This window comes from Carcharhinus amblyrhynchos, chromosome 3, assembly GCF_965287045.1.
Source record: "Carcharhinus amblyrhynchos chromosome 3, sCarAmb.v2.hapA, whole genome shotgun sequence".
NCBI lineage: Eukaryota > Metazoa > Chordata > Chondrichthyes > Carcharhiniformes > Carcharhinidae > Carcharhinus > Carcharhinus amblyrhynchos.
In genome coordinates, this window is record NC_137326.1 from 67,495,036 (window position 1) to 67,520,671 (window position 25,636).

Below are 25,636 nucleotides of genomic sequence, written 5' to 3' on the forward strand. Positions count from 1 at the left end.
GCTATTCCTAATATTGCTCATGGTAATAGTACCTTTATTTCTAATATTGTTAATGTAATACTACATTTAATCATAGAATCCCTACAGTACAGAATGAGGCCATTTGGCCCATCGAGTCTGAACTGACCACAGGCCCCCACATTTACCCTGCTAATCCCCATGACACTAGAGTCAATTTAACATGGCCATTCAGCCTAACCCGCACATCTTTGGATTGTGGGAACAAACCGAAGCACACGGACGAAACCCACACAGACACGGGAAGAACATGCAAACTCCACAGTGACCCGAGGTGGGAATTGAACCTAGGACCCTGCCGCTGTGAGGCAGCAGTGCTAACCACTGTACCACTCAAATTATTATTACTATTACATATATTGCTCATGATAATATTACCATTATTACCGATATTGCTAATGTACTGTTACTGTTGTAACTGATGCATGTGAAAATGGTACAGCAAGTATCATGGGGGATTTTAATCTACATATCAATTGGTCAAACTAGGTTGGTCAAGGCAGCCTTGAGGAGGAGTTCATAGAATGTATAGCTTACTTGAACAGTATGTAATGGAACCAACAAGGAAACAAGCTATCCTAAATATGATCCTGTGTAGTGAGACAGAATAATTAATGATTACGCAGATAGAGATCTTCTTGGAAGGAGCGATCACAGTATGATGGAATTTAAAATACAGATGGAGCTTGAGAAGGTAAATTCCAATACCAGTGTCTTGTGCTTACGTAAAGGAGACTATAAAGGGATGATGGAGGAGTTGGCTGAAGTAGACTGGGAGCAAAAACTTTATGGTGGCACAATTAAGAAACAGTGGAGGACTTTCAAAGTGATGTTTCACAGTGTTCAACAAAAGTATATACCAGTGATAAGGAAGGACTGTAGAAAAAGAGATAATCAGCCATGGATATCTAAGAAAATAAAGGAGAGTATCAAATTGAAAGAAAATGCATACAAAGTGGCAAAGATTAGTGAGAACCTAGAGGATTGGGAAATCTTTGAAGGCCAGCAGAAAGCCACAAAGAAAGCTTAAAGAAAGGTAAAATGGATTATGAGAGTAAACTAGCTCAGAATATAAAAACAGATAGTAAAAGTTTCTACAAATATATAAAATGAAAAAGTGTGGCGAAAGTAAACATTGGTCCTTTAGAGGATGAGGAGGATGTAATAACTGGAAATGAGAAAATGGCTGAGGCATTGAACAGGTATTTTGTATCGGGCTTCACAGTGCAAGACACAAATAAAATGCCAAAAATTGATGACAGGATGGCTATGACAGGTGAGGACCTAGAAACTATATTTATCACAAAAGATGTAGTGTTGGGCAAGTTAAAGGGGCTATAAAGGCAGACAAGTCTCCTGGTCCTGATGGAATGCATCCCAGGCCACTCAAAGAGATGGCGGGAGAACTCTGGGGTGGTTCCTGCAGATTGGAAAACTGCAAGTGTGACGCCACTGTTTAAAAAAGGAAGTAGACAAAAAGCAGGTAACCAAAGGGCGGTTAGCTTAACTTCTGTAGTAGGGAAAATGCTTGAATCTATCATCAAGGAAGAAATAACGAATCATCTGGATATAAATTGTCCCTTTGGTAAGACACAGCATGGGTTCATGAAGGGCAGGTCATGTTTGACTAATTTGGTGGAATTCTTTGAGAACATTTCATGTGCAATGGACAATGGGGAACCTGTGGATGTAGTGTATTTGGATTTCCAGAAGGCATTTAACAAGGTGCCACACCAAAGACTGCTACATAAGATAAAGGTGTTACAGGTAATATATTAGCATGGACAGAAGATTGGTTAACTAACAGAAAGCAAAGACTGGGGGTAAATGGTTTTTCTGATTGGCGATCAGTGACTAGTGGTGTGCCTCAGGGATCAATGTTGGGCCCGCAATTTATGATTTACATAGATGATTTGGAGTTGGGGACCAAATGTAGTATGTCAAAGTTCGCAGATGACACTAAGATGGGTGGAAGAGCAAAGTGTGCAGAGGACGCTGAAAGTGAGTGGGCGAGGGTCTGGCAGATGGAGTACAATGTTGGTAGATATGAAGTCATCCATGTTGGTAGGGATAACAGCAAAATGGACTATTATTTACATGGTAAAAAATTGCACACGCTCTGTGCAAAGGGACCTGGGTGTCCTTGTGCAGGGATCTCAAGGAATTGGTTTGCAGGTGCAGCAGGTAATTAAGGAGGCAAATGGAATTTTGTCCTTCATTGCCAGAGGGATGGAGTTTAAAAACAGTGAGATTATTTTGCAGCTGTATGAGGTGCTGGTGAGGCTACACCTGGAGTATTATGTACAGTTTTGGTCTTCTTACTTGGGAAAGGATATAGTGGCACTGGAGGGGATGCAAAGGAGATTCACTAGGTTGATTCCGGAGTTGAGAGGGTTGGCTTATGAGGAAAGACTGAGTAGGCTGGGGCTATACTCATTATAATTCAGAAGAATGAGGGGAGATCTTATAGAAACATATAAGATTATGAAGGGAGCAGATAAGATAGAAGCAGGGAAGTTGTTTCCACTGGCGGGTGAAACTAGAGCTAGGGGGCATAGCCTCAAAATAAGGGGGAGCAGATTTAGGAGTGAGATGAGGAGGAACTTCACACAAAGGATTGTGAATCTGTGGAATTCCCTGCCCAGTGAAGCAGTTGAGGCGACCTCATTGAATGTTTTTAAGGCAAGGGTCGATAAATTTTTGAACAGTAAAGGAATTGAGGGTTATGGTGAGCAGGTGGGTAAGTGGAGCTGAGTCCACAAAAAGATCAGCCATGATCTTATTGAATGGCAGAGCAGGCTCAAAGGACCGGATGGCCTACTCCTGCGCCTGGTTCTTATGTTCTTATATTGCTCATGGTAATTTCATCATTATTACTGACATTAGTACTGTAATACCTTTATTATTTATGTTGTTCATGGTAAGATTGTTATTACTGAGACTGCTCATGGTAATTTTGCTATTATTACTCATATTACTCGTGGTAAAATTACCATTATTGCTAATATTGCTAATGATATTACATTTATTACTGATATTGCTCATGGTAATATTACTGTTGTTACTGACGTTTTGGTTTTCAGACAATCATTGCATAAACAACAACAACTTACATTTATATAGCAGCTTTAATGTAGTAATGACTCCAAGATGCTTCACAGGAGGGTTACCAGACAGAATTTGACTCTCAGCTACAGTTTAGGACAGATGGCAAAAATATTTTTTGAAATGGAAACTTTAAGCTACACCATATAAATGGAAAGAGAACAAATGAGTGTATTATCAATGGGTTATTTAATCTCTGTTTGATTATGTTTATTTTAAATGAATTGAGGGTCTCTGCCCCCGCTAAACCTTCAGGCAGTGAGTTTAAGATCTCCAAAACCCTCTGAGCAGAAACATTTTTCCTCATCTCCCTTGAATCTTTCACCAATCGTTTTAAATCTATGCCCACTGGTCACTGACCACTCTGCTAAAATAACTATGCCTTTCCCATCTACTCTATCTAAGCCCCTCACAATTTTGTATGACTCATTTATGGGTGGCACAGAGGCAGAATAGTTAACACTGCCTCACTGAGCAAGGGACTGAGTTCAATTCTGGTCTTGGATGACTGCCTGTGTGGAGTTTGCACATTATACCGTGGGCGTCATGGTAACACAGTGATTAGCACTGCTGCTTCACAGCTCCAGGGACTTGGGTTTGATTCCTGGCTCGGGTCTATGTCTGTGTGGAGTTTGCACGTTCTTCTCGTGTCTGTGTGGGTTTCCTCGTGCTCCGGTTTCCTCCCATACTCCAAAGATGCGCAGGTTAGATGTGAAGGCTGAGCAGCTGAGGGTTGCTGGGGAGGAGTCCGCCCAGCAGGAGCAGGAGGAGGAAGAAGAGGAGGAAGAAGAGAAGGACAACGCTGAGCAACACCACTGAGGCACCGGAGGGCTGGCAGCAAGGATCAGGCGTGCGACAGCGGTGAGAGAGGCTCTGATCACCAGCAGCTTTACTCACTAGGGTCCTGTGTTTCTGCACCTGGGTTCCACTCCACCCCCTCCCCCCAAAGTCCTACTATCGCCTGCAACCTTGTAACACAAGAGTTGTGGGCCTGGGTACACTGTGTTAGCGAGTTCCTTTGGCAGGCAGGAGGGTGATGATAACTTGCAAAGCACTATTATGATGATGCCTTGGTGCAAATTAGTCTGACTCCTACCTGAGCTTCACATGTAAGCTGGACCTGGGCCCATGTCTGTGTACTGGATAAAAGGGATCTGTAAACTACCCTACTGGGCCCCGGGGTGGGTGGGAAATCGCTAGTGAGTTCTGGGGAACCAACGGCTTCATTTTCTCAGTGACACAGCGTTAAGGGACCTCCTCAGCTGGCATCAACATGAAGGATCCCTCAGGGTAACAGCATTCCTGTTCCAGGCAAATCTGAGACAAATTAGTCACTGGTGGATGATGAAAAAACACTTATTGTTTACAATAAAAGTGCTAAGTGCTAACATAAAAACATGTGGACAGGAGACCTTAAGGTACTTAAAAATCTATCTAACCAGTGCAGCCCTTTACCTGTGCCATCTTAGTGCAACCACAACTTCCTAACCTTATGCAGCCTAGCACTACGTCCTGGTGTCTTCCCAGAATATACATCAGAGGTGGAGGGGGCCAGCTGCCCACCTCACTCCAAGGCCTGTGATGCGCTTGGCCAGCGTCCTCTGGAGGACTTGGACCTTGAGGACCCTGGCTGTCTTCCAGGTGTCTGGGACATATCGATCACACCCTTTTCATCCAACTGAGATGCCCTGGTGTCAGGAAGGGGATGATCAGGAGGTGTAGTCACTGCCACAATCTCCTGGCTGGAAGGCCCCAGCATGGGCTTGAGCCCTTCCTCCCATGGGGTTCCTGTGGGCTCCTGGGTCACTCTATGATACAGCAGTGCTTCAGCAGTGAGCTCCAGAAGTTCTAGCGTCATCAGCCCTGATGTTGACAACCTGGTGTTGTCAGACTTTTACTGTCATCAGCCCTGCCAGTCCTGGAGGACCATTTGCGTCCTACCCATGATGGTCAAGCCCTCTGTGGGCTGATTCAGATCACCACCTGAGTCATTGGCTGCCTGTCAATGGCAGCAGCAAGTGCCATCTGAGAGTGGACCACGCTCTGCAGCCGCTCAGCCATAACCCTTGATGACTGCTGTGGCCAGCTATGTCTTAGCACTGCACCACTGGGTCTCATGCAAACTCTTGAGCCTCTCAGCTATGGGTCACAGAATCTCAAGAAGTCTGTTCAGTCCCTCAGCTGTGGCCTGCTGCGACTCAGCCATGGCCCACTGGGACTCAGTTGTGGTCTGCTGGACCTTGCCACTCACGCCGAGGAATTTCTGCCCCATGCTTTCCACTGCGAACACCACCTTTGCAGTGTTGGTCTGGTAACCATTCAAGACAAGCAATAACTAGCCTGCCTGAAAGCTTTGCAACTCCTCCCAACAGCCTCATAGCCCAGTGTGGCCATCAGCCCCTCCTGCATACCCTGGCTCTGTTGCAGAATCTCAAGCAGCTGAGGGAGAAGTGATCTCGGAGGCCCAGCATGTAGTCTGGGGCCAGCAGAGACCTTACTTCTGGCAGGCCCCCCCTCTGCCAGAGGGCTCTACCCGATGTACATTATCAGATGTGTTGTGCTCACCAGAGAGTGACCCAGAAGCCTCACCAGTAACTGGACCCACCGATGTGAGAGTATCTGGGATGCTGAGTTGTGAGGTGGAAGCTGGCACCAAGGTACCACCCTCGGAGGTCCCTTCATCCGCTTCCTCTGAGGAATCTTCGGAGCCGTCAGTCTCAAGGTGGACGGGGGCTACATAGGGACCTTAATTCCAGATGGCCCTGCTGTGTTCAGATCTGCTCCTGCAACACAGGACACAAGGTTAAGTGCAAGGGAAGGAGAGGAATCTGGGATGCCAGAAAGTTGCTTGACAACTTTTGAATATAGGATCCTATTGAATACAGGAGTTGGGATGTCTTGTTGAAGTTATACAAGACATTGGTGAGGCCACAATTGGAATACTGTGTATAGTTCTGGTCACCCTTTTATAGAAAGGATATTATTAAATTTGAAAGAGTGCATAGAACATAACAGCGCAGAACAGGCCCTTCGGCCCACGATGTTGCACCGACCAGTTAAAAAACAATGACCCTCTAACCTAAACCAATCCCTTTTCATCCATAAACCTATCCACGGATCTCTTAAACGTCCCCAAACTAGGCGCATTTACAACTGCAGCAGGCAGGGCATTCCAATCCCTCACCACCCTCTGGGTAAAGAACTTACCCCTGACATCCGTCCTATAACTACCCCCCCTTAATTTAAAGCCATGCCCCCTCGTGCTAGCTTTCTCCATCCGAGGAAAAAGGCTATCACCATCCACCCTATCTAAACCTCTAATCATCTTATATGTTTCGATAAGATTCCCTCTTAGCCGCCTTCTTTCTAGCGAAAACAACCCCAAATCCCTCAGTCTCTCCTCATAGGACCTCCCCTCCATACCAGGCAACATCCTGGTAAACCTCCTCTGCACCCTCTCCAAAGCCTCCACATCCTTCCTGTAATGTGGGGACCAGAACTGCACACAATACTCCAAGTGCGGCCGCACCAGAGTTGTGTACAATTGCAACATGACGCTGCGACTCCTAAATTCAATCCCCCTACCAATAAACGCCAAGACACCGTATGCCTTCTTAACAACCTTATCTACTTGATTCCCTACTTTCAGGGGTCTATGTACACATACACCTAGATCCCTCTGTTCATCCACACTATTCAGAGTCCTCCCGTTAGCCCTACACTCGACACATCTGTTATTCCTACCAAAGTGAATTACCTCACACTTCTCCGCATTAAACTCCATCCGCCACCTCTCGGCCCAGCTCTGCAACCTATCTAAGTCACCTTGCAAACTACGACACCCTTCCTCATAATCTACCACACCTCCGACTTTGGTGTCATCAGCAAATTTACTAATCCACCCAACTATACCCTCATCCAGATCATTAATAAAAATTACAAACAGCAGTGGCCCCAAAACAGATCCCTGAGGCACACCACTCGTAACTGAACTCCATGACGAATATTTACCATCAACCACCACCCTCTGTCCCCTATCTGCTAGCCAATTCCTGATCCAATTTCCTAGATTACCCTCAATCCCATGCATCTGCATTTTCTGCAGAAGCCTACCATGGTGAACCTTATCAAACGCCTTACTAAAATCCATATATACCACGTCAGCTGCCTTTCCCCCATCCAGTTCTTTGGTCACTTTCTCAAAAAACTCAATAAGGTTAGTAAGGCACGACCTATCTGCTACAAAACCATGCTGACTGTCTCCAATCAATTCATTACTCTCCAAATAACTATAAATCCTATCCCTCATAATTTTTTCTAAAACCTTGCCCACAACAGAAGTAAGACTCACCAGTCTATAATTCCCGCGGTAGTCTCTGTTCCCCTTCTTAAACAATGGGACAACATTCGCTATCCTCCAATCTTCCGGTACTATACCTGAGACCAACGACGACCTGAAGATCAGAGCCAGAGGCTCTGCAATCACCTCTCTTGCCTCCCAGAGAATCCTAGGGTAAATCCCATCTGGACCAGGGGACTTATCTATTTTCAAACCCTCAAGAATATCCAGCACATCCCCCTTATCAACTGCAATACTGTCTAGTTTACACCCCTGCAACCCAGTGTTCTCCTCAGCTACATTCACGTCCCCCTGCGTGAACACCGAAGAGAAATATGGGTTCAATGCCTCACCAATCTCTTCCGGTTCCACACACAACTTCCCTCTGCTGTCTGTAACTGGCCCTAATCTTGCCCGAACCAACCCTCTGTTCTTAACATACCTATAGAACGCCTTATCAGCCAAAGTCTTCTCATGTCCTCTTTTAGCCCTTCTTAATTCACTCTTCAACTCCCTCCTAGCCAATCTAAAGCTTTCTAGTGCACTACCTGAGCCCTCAAGTCTCATCCGGACATAAGCCTCCTTTTTCTTTTTAACCAACGAGAAAAGATTTACTAGGATGCAACCGGGACTTGATGGTTTGAGTTATAAGGAAAGGTGGGATAGATTGGCACTTTTTCCTCTGGAGCATAGGAGGCAGAAGGGTGATTTGTAGAGGTCTATAAAATAATGAGCGGCACAGATCAGCTAGATAGTCAATATCTTTTCCCAAAGATGGGGGAGTCTAAAACTAGAGGGCATAGGTTAAAGGTGAGAGAGGAGCGATGCAAAAGTGTCCAGAGGGTCAGTTACTTCACACAGGGGGTGGTAAGTGTCTGGAACAAGCTGCCAAAGGCAGAAGTAGAAGTGGTACAATTTTGTCTTTTTAAAAAAAATTTAGATAGTTATATGGGTAAGACGTGTACAGAGGGACATGGGCTACATGCAGGCAATTGGGATTAGCTTAGGGGTTTAAAAAAAGGGCGGCATGGACATGTTGTTTCCATGCTGCAAACCTCTATGATCTATTTCTCCATTGAGCATAAAACAAAGCACAAAGAAAATTACATCACAGGAACAGGCCCTTCAGCCCTCCAATGACCATGCTGCTCCTCTGAATTGTAAACCCCTACCCTTCCGGGGACCATATCCCTCTATTCCCGTCCCATTCATGGATTCGTCAAGACACCCCTTAAAATTCACTATTGTATCTGCTTCCACGACCTCCCTGGGCAGCGACTTCCAGGCACCCACCACCCTCTGTATAAATAAGCATGCCTCATACATCTCCTTTAAATCTTGCACCTTAAACCTCTGCCCCCTAATAATTGGCTCAAACTGAATGGAGGATTGACAGATGCTCACTTCTCAACTCCAACCCGACCATGCTATTGCTGACAGCTCGGATGTCCCCTTCTCTGGGCAACTCCAGCGCCCGGTCCTCCAAGGAATGAGGAACTTGATGTCAGAATCACCACCCCCTGTTTTCACCCTCTCTCAACTGTAACGGGTATTCTTCTCCAGTGGGGACAGGAGTCGATAGTAGTCATGATGTGGAGATGCTGGCGTCGGACTGGGGTAAACACAGTAAGAGGTCTGACTTCTGGTGTTGTCAGGCTTCTTACTGGGACAGAAGCCATGAAAGAAATGATGGCGTGACTCCTGCAAAGCATAGGGGGGTGGCCCTTAGAGGGCAAGCACAGTGATATTCTTTGGTGGGTGAGGGGTGGGTGGGAGAAAGGAGGTGCTTGGGCAGGGGCTGGAAGCATGCAGGGTGCTGGGGGTGGTGACATCTGGGGGTGATTTGGGGGAAGATGCTAGATGGGGTTAAGCACTCTTCCTTGCTGCCCAGATGAGGTCATTGACCTCTTTTGCGACTGATTCGCTGTTCGAGCAGCCAGTGCCGTGGCACCAACCAAAGTGGCAACTGCCTCCCAGGCTGCTTTGCCGTCACCTCCCCTGGGTCTGCGTCCTGCTGGGGAAGAAGGGGATGCCTAGCCTTGCCTCTACAGCATCCAACAATCTGCTGATGTCGCCCTCTGTGAATCTGGGCGCTGACCTCTTTGTCATTTTTTCCTGCACTGCCTGCCTGCCCATTCTTGGGGTTTTTATGGAGCTGCCCCTTGTTAGGGCAGATCAGCTGCAGGCAGCTTGGGACAGCATTCCAGCAAATTAAATGCAGTTTGCTTGTTAGCATTGAGGGAAGGTAAGAGAGCACTTGCAGGTGTGCTGACAGAGGGTGTCTGTGCCTCTCTGATGATGGAGGGCAAAGAAGAGGGAAGTGTCAGACAGTCATTGGAGTCAGGGGAGATAGGGGTCATGTGCAAGGGGGTCTGGAGTTGGGGTGGGTGCTGCTATCACTCTGCCTGCGATCAGTGGGGGTTGGGGGGGGCGATTGGTCTAGGTGGCAGGGAGAGGTGGAGGGGATAAAGGGGTCAATAATGTTGAGGGTGGGTCCAATGTCCGTGAGAACCAGAGGGAGGCATTATTCAGCCCAGGAGGGATCTAGCAGGGGAGCTGCATTTTTTTTCCAAATGCCATGTTGGGGCTCCGATCAGAGATTCAGGGTTTTGAGCATGTTAAGCCCTGCCCACAGACTACTGCAGCAAGAATCAGACTTGCTCAAAATTTTGTAGGTAGCATGCATATGGGGGAGGGAGGGGGAGGCAGTGCTGGAGGTGGGGGGGGGGGGGGGGTGGCTAAAAATATGCCCAAAAGACAGATTCGAAACTCTTCGACAAAAAATGGTAAAATACCACCCAAAGTGTCATGGTAGAATGCTATTCCAAATAACTGGAGGCCAGTGTTCAGTGGCATACCATAAGGTTCAGTGCTGTATCTTTTATTGTTTGTTATATTGATGATAACTTGGGGTAATAATAAGCAAGTTTGCAAATGACAGCTAGGGCCCAGACTGGAAACTCCAAGGTATATAATGAAGTTAGTCTAGACTCTAATTTTAATATTTGATTGTAGCATTAGGGTGAGCGTAAGGTGTTTCACTCCAGGTATGATTCAAATAATCCAGTAGGAGGCTTTTATCAAAGTAAACTTTCTGTAGCAAAAAGAATCAATGGAACTTTTACCAATTAAAATACACCAAGTATGACAAAGTATAATTCTTAACAACTCTATGGTTGCAATTTATAGCTTTTTTCAGAATTAAGTCATCACAAAAAAAACTAAGTATGTTCATGTGGTGCTAGATTTCCAGCCTTTTAACACTTCTGGACAGAGATCCAGACAGAGGTTTCCAGAGGATAGATATCTTTAAAAAGCAACTCTAAGAAACAAACGCTGTCAAACAGCAGAATCTCAGAGACAGAGACTTATCTCCTCGCAGATTCCAATCTCCAACTTCAAAGGGGAAAAAGAGAGACACTGCTCTTTCTCAACTCCAAACAGCATCTAACAAGCAACTAACTTTAACTTCTCTGTGTAAATCGAACTTTACCCATGGTCACTATTAACCTAGGTACTGAGCTAGTCCATAGCCAGTATTAACCCAGTTACTGAGCCAGTCCATGGTCAGTATTAACTCGGCTACTGAACTAATCCATGGTCAATATTAATATTAACCCAGATATTGAGTAGTTTATAATCAGTATTAATCCAGTTATTCTGCTTGTCCATGTCCAATATTAACCAATTAATGAGGTAGTCCAAGGTCATTATTAACCCAGTTACTCAGCTAGTTCATGCTCAATAACTCAGTTACCGGACCAGTCCATGGTCAGTATTAATCCAGCTATGTGCTAGTCAATGATCATTATGAATGCAGTTACTGAGCTAGTCCATGGCCACTATTAACACAGTCACTAAGTTAGTCCATAGTCAGTATTATCTCAGTTACCGAGCTAATCCATGGTCACTATTAGCCACATACTGAGCTATTCCATGGTTACTGTTAACCCTGTTACTAAGCTAATCCATGGTCAGTATTAACTCAGATACTGAGCTTGTCCATATTTAGCATTAACCCAGTTACTGACCTAGTCCAAACTCATTATGAACCCAATTACTGAGCTAGTCCACGGCCAGTATTAAGCCAGTTACTGAGCTTGTCCATGCTCGTTATTAACACAATTACTGAGCTAGTCCATGGTCAGTATTAGTTAGTGACCCAGTCCATAGTCAGTTTTAACCCAGTAAGAAATCTCACAACACCAGGCTAAAATCCAACAGGGTTATTTGGTAGCACAAACTTTTGGAGTACTGCTCCTTCATCAGGTAAGTAAGTAATCTGAAGGAGCAGCGCTTTGAAAGCTCGTGCTACCAAATAAACCTGTTGGACTTTAAGCTGGTGTTGTGAGACTTCTTACTGTACCTACCTCAGGCCAATGCCGGTATTTCCACATCAGTATTAATCCAGATATTGAGCTAGTCCATGGTCAGTATTAACCCAGTTACTGGGCTAGTCTATGGTTAGTATTAACCCAGTTACTGGGCTAGTCTATGGTCAGTATTAACCCAGTTACTGAGCTCGTCTATAGTCAGTATTAACCCAGATACTGAGCTAGTCTATGGTCAGTATTAACTCAGTTACTGAGCTAGTCTGTGGTCAGTATTAGAACATAACATAAGAACATAAGAAATAGGAGCAGGAGTAGGCCATCTAGCCCTTCGAGCCTGCCCCACCATTCAATAAGATCATGGCTGATCTGTCGTGGCTCAGTTCCACATTCCCGCCCTCTCCCCATAACCCTTAATCCCCTCTCTTATCAAAAACCCATCAACCCACGTCTTAAAAATATTTAGCGAGGTAGCCTCCACCACTTCAACGGGCAGAGAATTCCAGAGATTCACCACCCTTTGAGTGAAGAAGTTCTTCCTCAACTCCGTTCTAAACCGCCCCCCCTTTATCTTGAGGCTGTGCCCCCTAGTCCTACTGTCCTTTCTGAGCGGGAAGAGTCTCTCCACCTCTATCCTATCCATCCCATTCATCATCTTATATGTCTCAATGAGATCTCCCCTCATTCTTCTAAACTCCAACGAGTACAAGCCTAGTTTATTCAGCCTCTCCTCATAGCTCAACCCCTTCAACTCCGGCATCAGCCTAGTAAACCTCCTCTGCACTCCCTCCAAGGCCAAAATATCCTTGCGTAAGTACGGCGCCCAAAACTGCACACAAGTTACTGAGCTAGTCTATGGTCATTAACCTAGTTACTAAGCTAGTCTATAGTCAGTATTAACCCAGTTACTGGGATAGTCTTTGGTCAGTATTAACCCAGATACTGAGCTAGTCTACAGTCAGTATTATCCCAGTTATTGAGCTAGTCCATGATCATAATGAATCCACTTACTGAGCTAGTCCATGGTCATTATTAACCCTGTTACTGAGCTACTCCATAGTAAGTATTAACCCAATTACAGAGCTAGTCCATGGTCAGTATTAACCCAGTTACTGAGCTAGTCCCTGGTCAGTATTAACCCAGTTACTGAGCTAGTCCATGGTCACTATTAACCGAGTTACTGAGCTAGTCCATGGTCATTATTAATCCAATTACTGAGCTTGTCCATGGTCAGTATTAACCCAGATACTGAGCTAGTCAATGCTCGTTATTATCCCAGTTACCGAGCTAGTCCATGGTCACTATTAGCCACATACTGAGCTATTCCATGGTTACTGTTAACCCCGTTACTGAGCTAATCCATGGTCAGTATTAACTCAGATACTGAGCTTGTCCATATTTAACATTAACCCAGTTACTGACCTAGTCCAAACTCATTATGAACCCAGTTACTGAGCTAGTCCACGGCCAGTATTAAGCCAGTTACTGAGCTTGTCCATGCTCGTTATTAACACAATTACTGAGCTAGTCCATGGTCAGTATTAGTTAGTGACCCAGTCCATAGTCAGTTTTAACCCAGTAAGAAATCTCACAACACCAGGCTAAAATCCAACAGGGTTATTTGGTAGCACAAACTTTTGGAGTACTGCTCCTTCATCAGGTAAGTAAGTAATCTGAAGGAGCAGCGCTTTGAAAGCTCGTGCTACCAAATAAACCTGTTGGACTTTAAGCTGGTGTTGTGAGACTTCTTACTGTACCTACCTCAGGCCAATGCCGGTATTTCCACATCAGTATTAACCCAGATATTGAGCTAGTCCATAGTCAGTATTAACCCAGTTACTGGGCTAGTCCATGGTCAGTATTAACCCAGTTACTGGGCTAGTCTATGGTCAGTATTAACCCAGATACTGAGCTAGTTAATGGTCAGTATTAACCCAATTACTGAGCTTGTCTATGGTCAATATTAACCCAGTTACTGAGCTAGTCCATGGTCAGTATTAACCCAGTTACTGAGCTAGTCTATGGTCAATATTAACCCAGTTACTGAGCTAGTCCATGGTCAGTATTAACTCAGTTACTGAGCTAGTCTATGGTCAGTATTAACTCAGTTACTGAGCTTGTCCTTGCTTGCTACTAACACAGTTACTGACCTTGTCCATGGTCAGTATTAACCCAGTAAGAAATCTCACAACACCAGGTTAAAGTCCAACAGGGTTATTTGGTAGCACAAGCTTTTGGAGCGCTGAAGGAGCAGCGCTCCTAAAGCTCGTGCTACCAAATAAACCCATTGGACTTTAAGCCAATGCCAGCATCTCTTCTTCAGCATTAACACAGATACTGAGCTAGTCCATGCTATTATTAACCTCACAACACCAGGTTAAAGTCCAACAGGTTTATCTGGTAGCACGAGTTTACAGAGCACTGCTCCTTCATCAGGTGAGTGCAAGATTTGTTTCACAAACAGGGTATATATAGACACAAACTCAATTTCAAGATAATGGTTGTAATGCGAGTCTTAACAGGTAATCAAGTCTTTACAGGTACAGACAATGCTGGTGGAGAGAGGGTTAAGCATAGATTAAAGAGATGTGAATTGTCTCTAGCCAGGACAGTTAGTGAGATTTTGCAAGCCCACGCAAGTCGTAGAGTTACAGATAATGTGACATGAACCCAAGATCCTGGTTGAGGCCGTCCTCATGCGTATGGAACTTGGTTATCAGTTTTTGCACGGTGATTCTGCGTTGTCGTGTGTCTTGAAGGCCGCTTTGGAGAATGCTTACCCAAAGATCAGAGGCTGAATGGCCACGACCGCTGAAATGTTCTTCAACAGGAAGGGAACGCTCCTGTCTGGTGACCATCGAGCAGTGTCCATTCATCTTTTGTCGTAGCGTTCTGCATGGTCTCTGCAATGTATTATGCTTCAGGACATCCTTTCCTGCAGCGTATTGACTCATCAATCAACAGTTCTGACGTGCCACAGTGAAAAACCACACTGACCTCCTCAGAAAAAAAACACAGGACACAGCAGACAGTATATCCTTTGTTGTCCAGTACTTCCCTGGACTGCAACATCTTCTCCTGAGCCTTTAACATGTCATCGATGAAGCCAAACATATCGCCACGGCCATCCCCACTACTTGCCTTCAGACAATTGCACAACCTCAAACAGACCACTGAATGCAGCAAACTACCCAGCCTTCAGGAGAACAGTGACCACGACACTACACAACCCTGCCACAGAAAGCTCCGCAAGATGTGCCCGATCATCAACACATGAGAAACCACCCACCAGATACACAGTATATACTCTTGCCACTCGGCCAACATTGTCTCACCTGCTCACCTGATGAAGGAGCAGCGCTCCAAAAGCTCGTGCAATTCAGATAAACCTGTTCGACTTTAACCTGGTGTTGTAAAGCTACATATTGTGCCTACCCCATTCCAACGGCGGCAACTCCACATCATTATTAACCTAAGTACAGAGCAAGTCCATGCTCATTATTAACCCAGATACTGAGCTAATCCATGGTCTAGATTTAGTTTTCCCTCCCTGGCATTAGGACTACTGCAGAAGAACCGATTTTGCTCCACATCGTCACATCTGGCTAGCGCTGGTTGTAACCACAGTAAAAAGTCTGACAACACCAGGTTTTAGTCCAACCTATTTATTTGATAATATACTCACAAGCTTTCGGGGTTAGTCCCTTCGTCAGTTGACAGACTTTTTACTGTGTTTACGCCAGTCCAACGCCAGCATACCCACATCATTAGCGCTGGTTGCGCACTTCGCGCCTGCCGTAACCGCGGCTGCGCAGTGAAGCTGCGGCCTCTGTGCGGCTGCGCAGTCTTGACCTGCCGTCACTGATGCGGCCCATGGCGTGGCTGTGTTGATCTGGCGCGGGGCGGAAGGGGACTACAACTCCCAGGAGGCAGTGCAGTGTGATGTGCGCGGGCGCAGTGAAGCCTGGCGCCGATGGTGGTGATTCTGAGGTAACCGGGAGCGCGATTGTTGGGGATTGCATTACAACCCGCCATAAATGTAGGATTCCGTTATTTGCTCGTTTGATGTCTGGGAGTCAGTGGGAAAACAGTGTTTGTTGCCCAAGTTGAGCTGGTGATGGTTAGGCATCTTCAATGAGAAGAGGCCGTTCGGCCCTGGAGCCTCTTCTGTCATTCAATAAGGTCATTCCTCTCTGGCTGTGACCCCAGATGCACATTTCCACCTGTCCCCCAAAACCCTGCACTTCTTGCTGGTCTATAGTCTCACACCCTTGCATATATTCAGTGACGCAGTACGCCATCCACCATAGTTTGCCAACCTGAAAATTACTCATTTACCCGGATTTGGTTTCCTGTTCGTTAGCTGGTTCTCTTACCTATGCCATTATATCACCTCCACAATCATGAGCTCCTATGTTTTAATTTTTAGGAGGAACCCTTTCATAATTTATTTTGCCTGCATTTGGCCCATATCCCTCTAAGCCTTTTTCATCTATGTACCTGTCCAAAAATGTTTTGAATGTTGTAACTCTACCACCTCTTGCAGCTCATTCACACACCACTCTCTGTGTGAAAATGATGCCTGTCATATTCCTTTTAAATCTTTACCCTCTCACCTTAAATCAGTGCCCTCTAGTTTTTGGACTTCCCTACTCTGGGGAAAAGACCTTGGCTATTCACCGTATCAATGCCTGTCATGATTTTATAAACTGCTATAAGGTCACCCTCATGCTCCTACAATCCATGGAAGAAAGTCCCAAACTATCCAACTTCTCCTTATAATTCAACCCTTTCAGTCCTGGTAACATCCTTGTAAATCTTTTTTGCACCCTTTCCAGTTTCATATTCTTCCTCTTGCAGGTCGACCAGAGTTGTAGTCCAAATGGTCCTGTGACAATCCCTTTGGGATAGAGACACAGAGTCATAGAGGTTTACAGCATGGAAACAGGTCCTTTGGCCCAACTTGAGCATGCCACCCTTATTTTTTTTAAACCTCTGAACCAGTTGCCCACATTTGGCCCATATCCCTCTATACCCATGTAACTATGTAAATGCTTTTTAAAAGATAAAATTGTACCTGCTTCTACTACTGCCTCTGGCAGCTTGTTCTAGACACTCACCACCCTCTGTGTGAAAAAATTGCCCCTCTGGACACTCTTGTATCTCTCCCCCCCTCACCTTAACCTATGCCTTCTAGTTTTAGACTCCCCTACCTTTGGGAAAAGATATTGACTATCAACCCTGTCTATGCCCATCATTATTTTATAGACCTCTATAAGGTCACCCCTCAACCTCCTATGCTCCAGAAAAAAAAGTCCCAGTCTATTCAGCCTCTCCTTATATCTCAATCCATCAAGTCCCATTAGCATCCTAGTAAATCTCTTCTGCACTCTTTCTAGTTTAATAATATTCTTTCTATAACAGGGTGACCAGAACTGCACATAGTATTCCAAGTGTGGCCTTACCAGTGTCTTGTACAACTTCAACAAGATATCCCAACTCCTGTATTCAGTGTTCTGACTGATGAAACCAAGCATGCTGAATGCCGCCTTCGCCACTCTGTCCACCTGTAACTCCACTTTCAAGAAGCTATGAACATGTACCACCGGATCTCTTCATTCTGTAACTCTCCCTAAGGCCCTACCATTAACTTAATAAGTTCTGAATAAGTTCAATCTACCAAAATGCATTACCTCACATTGGACAATTAAACTCCATCTGCCATTTGTCAGCCCACTAGCCCAGTTCCCTTAAAAGTGGATCAAGATCCTGCTGCAATTGGAGATAACCTTCCTCACTGTCCACGATGTCACCAACCTTGGTGTCATCTGCAAACTTACTAACTATGCCCCCTATATCCTCATCCAAATCTTTAATATAAATGACAAATAACAGTGGACCCAGCATTGATCCCTGAGTCACATCGCTGGTCACAGGCCTCCAGTTTGAAAAACAACTCTCTACAACCACTCTGACAGAAGCCAATTTTGTATCCATTTAGATATCTCACCTTGGATTTTGTGACATTTAACTTTGTGCAACAACCTACCATGCAGTACTTTGTCAAAGGCCTTATTAAAGTCCATGTAGAAGCTCTTTGGATTCTCCTTTGCTTTATCTGCCAAGACAATTTTGTGTCCCCTTTTTGCCCTCCTGATTTCTCTCTTAACTCTACTCCTACACCCCCCATACTCTTCAAGAGATTCACTTGATCCCAGCTGCCTATGCAAGTCATGTGCTTCTTTCTTCTTCTTGACCAGGGCCTCAATATCCCAAATCATCCAGGGTTCCTGACTTCTGTCAGCCTTGCCTTTCACGCTAAGAGGAATGTGTTTACCCCGAACCCTGGTTAACATACTTTTGAAAGCACGCCACTTACCAGACGTCCCTTTTCCTTCCCACAGACTCCCCTAATTAGTTTCTGAAAGTTCCTGCTTGATACCATCAAAATTGGCCTTGTCCCAATTTAGAATATTAACTTTTGGGACAGACCTATCATTCTCCATTGCTATCGTAAAACTAATAGAATTATAGTCACTGGTCCCAAAGTGATCCCTCACGAACACTTCTGTCACCTGCCCATCCTTATTTCCCAAGTTTTGTCCCCTCTCTAGTTGGGCCATCCGAATATTGAATGAGAAATTCCTCCTGAATACACTCAACAAATTTCTCTCCTTCCAGCCCTCTAATATATGGCTGTCCCAGTCAATGTTGGGAAAATTAAAACCTCTGACCAGTACCAGCCTATTTTCCCTGGAGCTGTCTGTAATCTTACATGTTTGCTGCTGAATTTCCCACTGACTATTTGGGGGCCTACAGTACAACCCTTTCAAAGTGATTTTCCCCCTTCTTATTTCTCAGTTCTACCCAACCGAACCCTCGGATATATACCCTCTCAGTACAGCCGTGCTGCTTTCCCTAATCAAAAGTGCAATTCCCCCTCCTCAATGTTGTCCCATTGTTTAAGAAGGGGAACAGAGACTTCCCTGGGAATTATAGACCAGTGAGTTTTACTTCCGTAGTGGGCAAGGTTTTAGAAAGAATTATTAGGGATAGGATTTATAGTTATTTGGAGAGTAATGAATTGATTAGAGATAGTCAGCATGGTTTTGTAGCGGGAAGGTCGTGCCTTACTAACCTTATTGAGTTCTTTGAGAAGGTGACCAAAGAGGTGGATGGGGGTAAGGCAGTAGACGTGGTATATATGGATTTTAGTAAGGCGTTTGATAAGGTTCACCATGGTATGCTTCTGCAGAAAATGCAGATGTATGGGATTGGTGGTAATTTAGGTACTTGGATCAGGAATTGGTTAGCAGATAGGAGACAGAGGGTGGTGGTTGATGGTAATTATTCATCATGGAGTTCGGTTACAAGTGGTGTGCCTCAGGGATCTGTTTTGGGGCCACTGCTGTTTGTAATCTTTATTAATGATCTGGATGAGGGTATAGTTGGGTGGATTAGTAAGTTTGCTGATGACACCAAAGTCGGAGGTGTGGTAGATTGTGAGGAAGGGTGTCGAAGTTTGCAGGGTGACTTGGACAGGTTGCAGAGCTGGGCCGCGAGGTGGCGGATGGAGTTTAGTGCGGAGAAGTGTGAGGTAATCCATTTCGGTAGGAATAACAGATGTGTTGAGTATAGGGCTAACGGGAGGACTTTGAACAGAGTGGAGGAGCAGAGGGATCTAGGTGTATGTGTACATAGATCCCTGAAAGTTGGGAATCAAGTAGGTAAGGTTGTTAAGAAGGCGTACGGTGTCTTGGCGTTTATTGGTAGGGGGATTGAATTTAGGAGTCGCAGTGTCATGTTGCAACTGTACACAACTCTGGTGCGGCCGCACTTGGAGTACTGTGTGCAGTTCTGGTCCCCACATTACAGGAAGGATGTGGAGGCTTTGGAGAGGGTGCAGAGGAGGTTTACCAGGATGTTGCCTGGTATGCAGGGGAGGTCCTATGAGGAGAGACTGAGGGATTTGGGGTTGTTTTCACTGGAAAGAAGGCGGCTAAGAGGGGATCTAATAGAAACATATAAGATGATTAGAGGTTTAGATAGGGTGGATGGTGATAGCCTGTTTCCTCGGATGGAGAAAGCTAGCACGAGGGGGCATGGCTTTAAATTAAGGGGGGGTAGTTATAGGACGGATGTCAGGGGCAGGTTCTTTACCCAGAGGGTGGTGAGGGACTGGAATACCCTGCCTGCTGCAGTTGTAAATGCGCCTAGTTTGGGGGCGTTTAAGAGATTGGTGGATAGGTTTATGGACAAAAAGGGATTGGTTTAGATTAGTGGGTCAATGTTTTTTTTAAAAAAATAAGACTGGTCGGCGCAACATTGTGGGCCGAAGGGCCTGTTCCGCGCTGTAATGTTCTATGTTCTTTTACCTCCTGTTCTATCTTTCCTATTGCAACTGTACTCCGGAACTTCAAGTTGCCAGTCTTGCCCCTCCCTTAGCCATGTTTCAGTAATTGTTATAATATATACTATATCGCTATAAATATAAGAATAATATATAAGTAATAATATGTAATAATGATATAAATAATATAATATATTGCTATAAATATATATTTAAGTATAAATTGTTGAATGTCAAATGGGGATGGTTAGTTTCTGTCTTATTGGGGATGATCATTGTCTGGCCCTTGTGTGGCATGTATGTTCCTTGCCATTTATCAGACTAAGCATGAATGTCACTCGTGGATACTGATCTGAGGAGTCATAAACAGTTTTCAACACTGTGCAATCATCAATGAACATAATCATTGCTTGGAGCAGCAGTCTGGTCTTATGACACTACCCTGAGGAGCTTCTGCAATGAATCATAGAATGATAGAATCTCCACAGTGCAGAAAGAAGCCATTCAGCCTATCAAGTCTGCATTAACTTTGACCGAGCATCTCACCCAGGCCCACATCCTCCACCAAATCAACACATCTTGGGACACTAAGGGGCAATTTCGCATGACTAATTTGCATAACCTGCAGAACTTTGGACTGTGGTAGGAAACTGGAGGAATGTGCAGACTCCACACACAGTTACCTGAGACTGGAATTGATTCTGGGTCCATGGTGCTGTGAGGCACGATGTGGAGATGCCGGCGTTGGATTGGGGTAAGCACAGTAAGAAGCCTCATAACACCAGGCTGTGAGACAGCAGTGCTAACCATTGTGTCACCCTGTTCTGCGACTGAGATCATTGACCTTTTAACAAACACTACCATGTTCCTTTGTGACTTCAACCAGTGAAGAATTTTCCCTGAGATTCCTATTAACATCAATTTTATCTGGGCTCCCTTACAGTATGCTTGATTAAATAGAGACTGGCATTGTTTTAATGCTATTGGACTAATAATCTAGATGGCAAGACTTCTGATGTGGGAACATGGGTTCAAATCCCACCATGGCAGCTGGTGGAATTTCAATTCAATTCAAATTCAAATGTGGAATATAAGGCTAGTCTCAGTAATGGTAACTATGACACTAAATATTGATTGTTGCAAACCCCCATCTGGTTCACTAATGTCCTTTTGAAAATAAATCTGTGATCTTTATCTGGTCTGGCCTACATGTGACTCTAGACCTAGAACAATGTGGTTGACTTTAACTGCTCTCTGAAATTGCCAAACAAGCCACTCAGTTCAAAGTTACATTAGGGATGGGCAATATAGCTGGTTTTGGTAGTGATGCCCAAATCCCATCAAACAATAAAGGAAATATAAAATGGAAGTCATTCCCATCACTGCTTCTGAATTCAGCTCTTTTGACCATGTTTGAAATAAGGCTGTAATAATATTTAGAGCTAAGAGGCTCTGACAGATTCAACTGGGCATGTCTTGCTGCGTAAGTGCCGCTTGATAGCACTATAAATGGCGCCTTCCATCACTTTGATGGTGATAAAAGTAGAATGATGGGATATGATTGACTCGATTGAATTTGTCTTGCTTTTTATGTACAGGACATACCTGGGCAATTTTCCACATTGCCAATTAGATGCCAGTGTAGTACCTGTAGTGGGACAACTTGGCTAGAGGCACAGTTAATCTTGGAGCACAAGTGTTCAGTATTATTGCCAGAATGTCATCAGGACCCGTAGCTTTTGCAGTAAGTGCCTTCAGCCATTTCTTGAAATGGAGTGAATCAGATTGGCTGGTGCTTGGTATCTGCAATGCCGGGAACTTTGGGAGGAGGTTGAGATGGTACTTTTGGCTGAATTTGACCTCAACAATATCTTTTCCACTGATGTGCTAAGCTCCCCCATTATTGAGACTTGTGATATTTTTACAGCTTTGTCCCCTGTTTAGCTGCCCACCATCATTCACAATTAGATATGGCAGAATTGCAGAGCAATGAACTGATTCATGGGAGTGGGATTCCTCAACTCTGTCTGTCACTTGTTGCTTATGCTGTTTAACAGGTATGTAGACCTGTGTTGTAACCTCATCAGGTTGACACAACATTTTTTAGGTATGCCGGGTGCTGCTCCTTTTGCACTCTTCATTGAACCAGGGTTGATATTAATGATAGAGTGAGGAAAATGCATGGAGGTTACAGATTGTGGTTGTGTACAATTCTGCTGCTGTCAATGGCCTAGAGGGCCTCATGGATGCTAGCCAGCATCAGAGACTGCAAGCTGCAAACTGAGATCATGGGGAGTTTGGGGGGGCGGGGGTGCAGTGGATGGTTAAACTGGAATCTGAAATTCACGGATATGGTGGGAGTTTGGGTGTTTGTTAAACTGGACTCTGAGAATGGGGGAGTGTGGGGGAAGGAGTTAAACTCCACTTAGAGTGAGGTGTGTAGCCTGCAGCAAGTTTGCTTTTTTTGCCTGCCCTACTATTCTGTTTATTTCCTTCCTGTTCTAATGAATCCTTCTGATGGTGATTCTTGTTATTCTCTGGGATCCCTGCAAATCATTAATTTGCACATTTTTAGGAGTTGAAGTTATAAAATAAAGCTCGAATTTTCTTCTGCCTTCAGTTCAGTGCACTGAAGGTGTGAGGGTGGAGTGATGTCGTTGAAATTGAAACAAAGCTGATTGTGACCATCGACCTGAAAGTATAACTTCACTTTTCAAACAATTTATCGCAAATGATTTTTTTCATTATTTTTGTGACTTTCCTTTGCTTTCTATCTTTCTTTTTACTCTGTGCTTGTATCCTGTGTGTGATATTGCTTTATCCTTTGTTTCGTTCTGTATCTCACCGTTTGCACCCTGGAATGGTTGAATGATCTGTTTAGTACGTATTGAGGTAACAAACGACAGATGTTTAAGCAAACCAATAGAGATGAAAAGCATGTGAATTACCATTGCCCTTACATGGCGCTGGATCGCTGTAATTTCATCGAATGTGTTTATTTTGTGATTTGTTTACTTGTGGGCATTTTAAAATATAACCAACGTTTGCCCTCCTTCACCATAATGCACCAATTGCATTCAAGTGATAGAAGTATTGCAGTTTGTAATTGGTCCAAATGCTGGTGGCAGAAACAGAGACAGTGATTACCAAAAGACACCAGTAGCTTGTGAATCCGCTGGAGTTAACTTTGAGACTTATGAACAGTTTTAGAGAAATGTTGGTAGTAATTTTTTTGCTTATTCATAAAAGGAATCCTATTATAGGTGAATTCTAAGTGACTAGCAGCATTAATGTAGGCGCGTTAATGTAGTGTGTCTCAGAGAAGCTAATTTGAAGGATTACAGCTGATTGTGATGGTCCCACCATGCAAGAAAATTTGGAAGTTGAAATGAATAATAGTGACATTAAGTGAATCAGAACATAGTGATTATTTTTTCTATTTGCTCTTGGGGTGTGTCTACTCCAGTATGTGTTATGCAGTGCTGATTGCCCTTGAAAAGGTGGTGGTGAACCACCTTCCTGAACTGCTGCAGTCCATGTGGTGTAGGTACATCCACAGTGTTGTTAGGGGAGGGAGTTCCAGGATTTTGACTAAGAAGTGGTAGTGAAGGAACGGTGATATATTTCCAGGTCAGGATGGGCGTGAGTTTGAAGGAAATTTGCAGACCGTTGTGTTCCCATGCATTTACAGACCTTGACCTTCTAGATGATAGAGGCCCCAAGTTTGGCAAATATCAGTGATAAAGCCTTGGTGAACTATTACGCTGATTATATGTGATTATTATTATTATTATTACTACTACTACTGTTATTATTACAACACATGTGTCAGTAGTAGAGGGAGTGAATGTTTAATGTGGTAGTGGATGGGTTGCCAGTCAAGTGGGCTACTTTGTTCTGGATGGTGTCAAGCATCTTGAGTGTTGTTGGAGATACCCTCATCCAGGCAAATTCTATTCCAGCAAACTCCTGACTTGCACCTTGTAGATGGTGAACAGGTTTTTGGAGTCAGGAGATGAGCTACACGTGCAGAATTTCTAGCCTTTGTCCAGCTCTCGTGGACACAGTACATTTATATGGATGGTCCAATTCAATTTCTGGTCAATTGTAACTCCAGTGATGTTGTTAGTGGGGGATTTAATAATGGTGATTCCATGGAATGTCAAGGGGTAGTTGCTAAATTTTCTCTTGTTGAGATAGTCAATGCCTGGCACTTGTGTAGCACGAATGTTACTTGCCACTTTGCAGCCCAAGCCTGGATATTGTCCAGGTTTTGTTGCATTTGGCATGGACTGCTTCAATATCTGAGAAATCACGAATGGTGCTGAACATTGTGCAGTCATCAGTGAACGTACCCACTTCTGACCCTATGATGGAGGGAAGGTCATTGATGAAGCAGCTGGAGATAAATAGGCCTAGGGCACTATCCTGAGGAACTCCCTCAATGATCATAGAATCCTACAGTGAAGAAGGAGGCCATTCGGCCTGTAGTCTGCACCGACAACAATTCCACCAGGCCCTATCCCCATAACCCCACGCATTTACCCTAGCTAGTACCTCTGACACTAAGGGGCAATTTAGCATGGCCAATCCACCTACCTGCCATCTTTGGACTGTGGGAGGATACCAAAGGAAACAAACCACCCCCCCCCCCCCCCAATCCAACGTCCTGGAACTGAGATGACTGACCACCAACAACCACAACCATCCTTTGCTAAGTATGACTCCAAAACAGCGGAAGATTTTCTCCTGATTCCCATCATATCATGTTTTGCTAGGGCTCCTTGATGCTATACTTGCTGTTTTGATGTCAAGAACAGTCATTCTTGCCTCACCTCTGCTATTCAGCTCTTTTCGTAGAAATCATAGAATCCCTACAGTGAAGAAAGACGCCATTCGGCCCATCAAGCCTGCACTGACCACAATCTCACCCAGGCGCTATTATCATAATCCACATATTTACCCTGCTAATTCCCTTGGCATTAAGGGACAACTTACCACAGCCAATCCACCTAACCTGCACATCTTTGGACTGTGGAAAGAAACTGGAGCACCTGGAGGAAACCCACATAGACACAGGAAGAACATGCAAACTCCACACAGACAGTCACCCAAGGCCGGAATTGAACCTGTGTCCCTGGCGCTGTGAGGCAGCAGTGGTAACCACTGTGCCACCATGCCATCTATTTTGTCTGTGTTTGAACCAAAGCTGTAATGAGGTCAGGAGCTGAATGACCCTGGCTTAATCTAAACTTAAACTGTCAACAGGTTCTGGCTGAATAAGTGCTGATTGATAGCGCCCTTCACGGCACCTCTTGTAACTTTACTGATGATCAAAAATAGACTGGATTGATAGTTTGTCAGATTGAGTTAATCTTTTTTATAGATGGGGAACATACTGGGGCATGGCCAGTACTGGAGCACAAGTTTTCAGCACTATTGCTGGAATATTGTCAGGGCCTGTGGCCTTTGCAATATCCAGTGCCTTCAGCC

General features: G+C 44.6%; 1 protein-coding gene and 1 long non-coding RNA gene across 9 annotated transcripts in view; one reads left to right on the plus strand and one right to left on the minus strand.

Moving 5' to 3' along the window:
• The window catches only part of LOC145341393 (uncharacterized), a 30,026-nt gene extending 14,461 nt beyond the window's left edge, over positions 1 to 15,565 (minus strand). The window contains exons 1-2 of the long non-coding RNA XR_013886366.1: positions 15,479 to 15,565; positions 5,689 to 5,906 (exon numbers count right to left, since the gene is read on the minus strand). This is a non-coding gene — a long non-coding RNA (uncharacterized LOC145341393). The remainder of the gene's footprint in view (positions 1 to 5,688; positions 5,907 to 15,478) is intronic.
• A 185-nt stretch (positions 15,566 to 15,750) lies between these two features.
• cep63 (centrosomal protein 63) overlaps positions 15,751 to 25,636 on the plus strand; it is a 120,243-nt gene continuing 110,357 nt past the window's right edge. For 5 of the 8 annotated variants that reach the window (XM_080184964.1, XM_080184992.1, XM_080184972.1 and 2 more), the window contains exon 1: positions 15,757 to 15,832. In XM_080184964.1, the coding sequence (XP_080041090.1) occupies positions 15,831 to 15,832 (2 nt within the window). In that variant the 5' untranslated portion in view covers positions 15,757 to 15,830. Of the gene's footprint in view, positions 15,833 to 25,636 lie in introns of all 8 variants that reach the window. The other 3 variants (XM_080184978.1, XM_080184999.1, XM_080184985.1) reach the window with 2 other exon arrangements.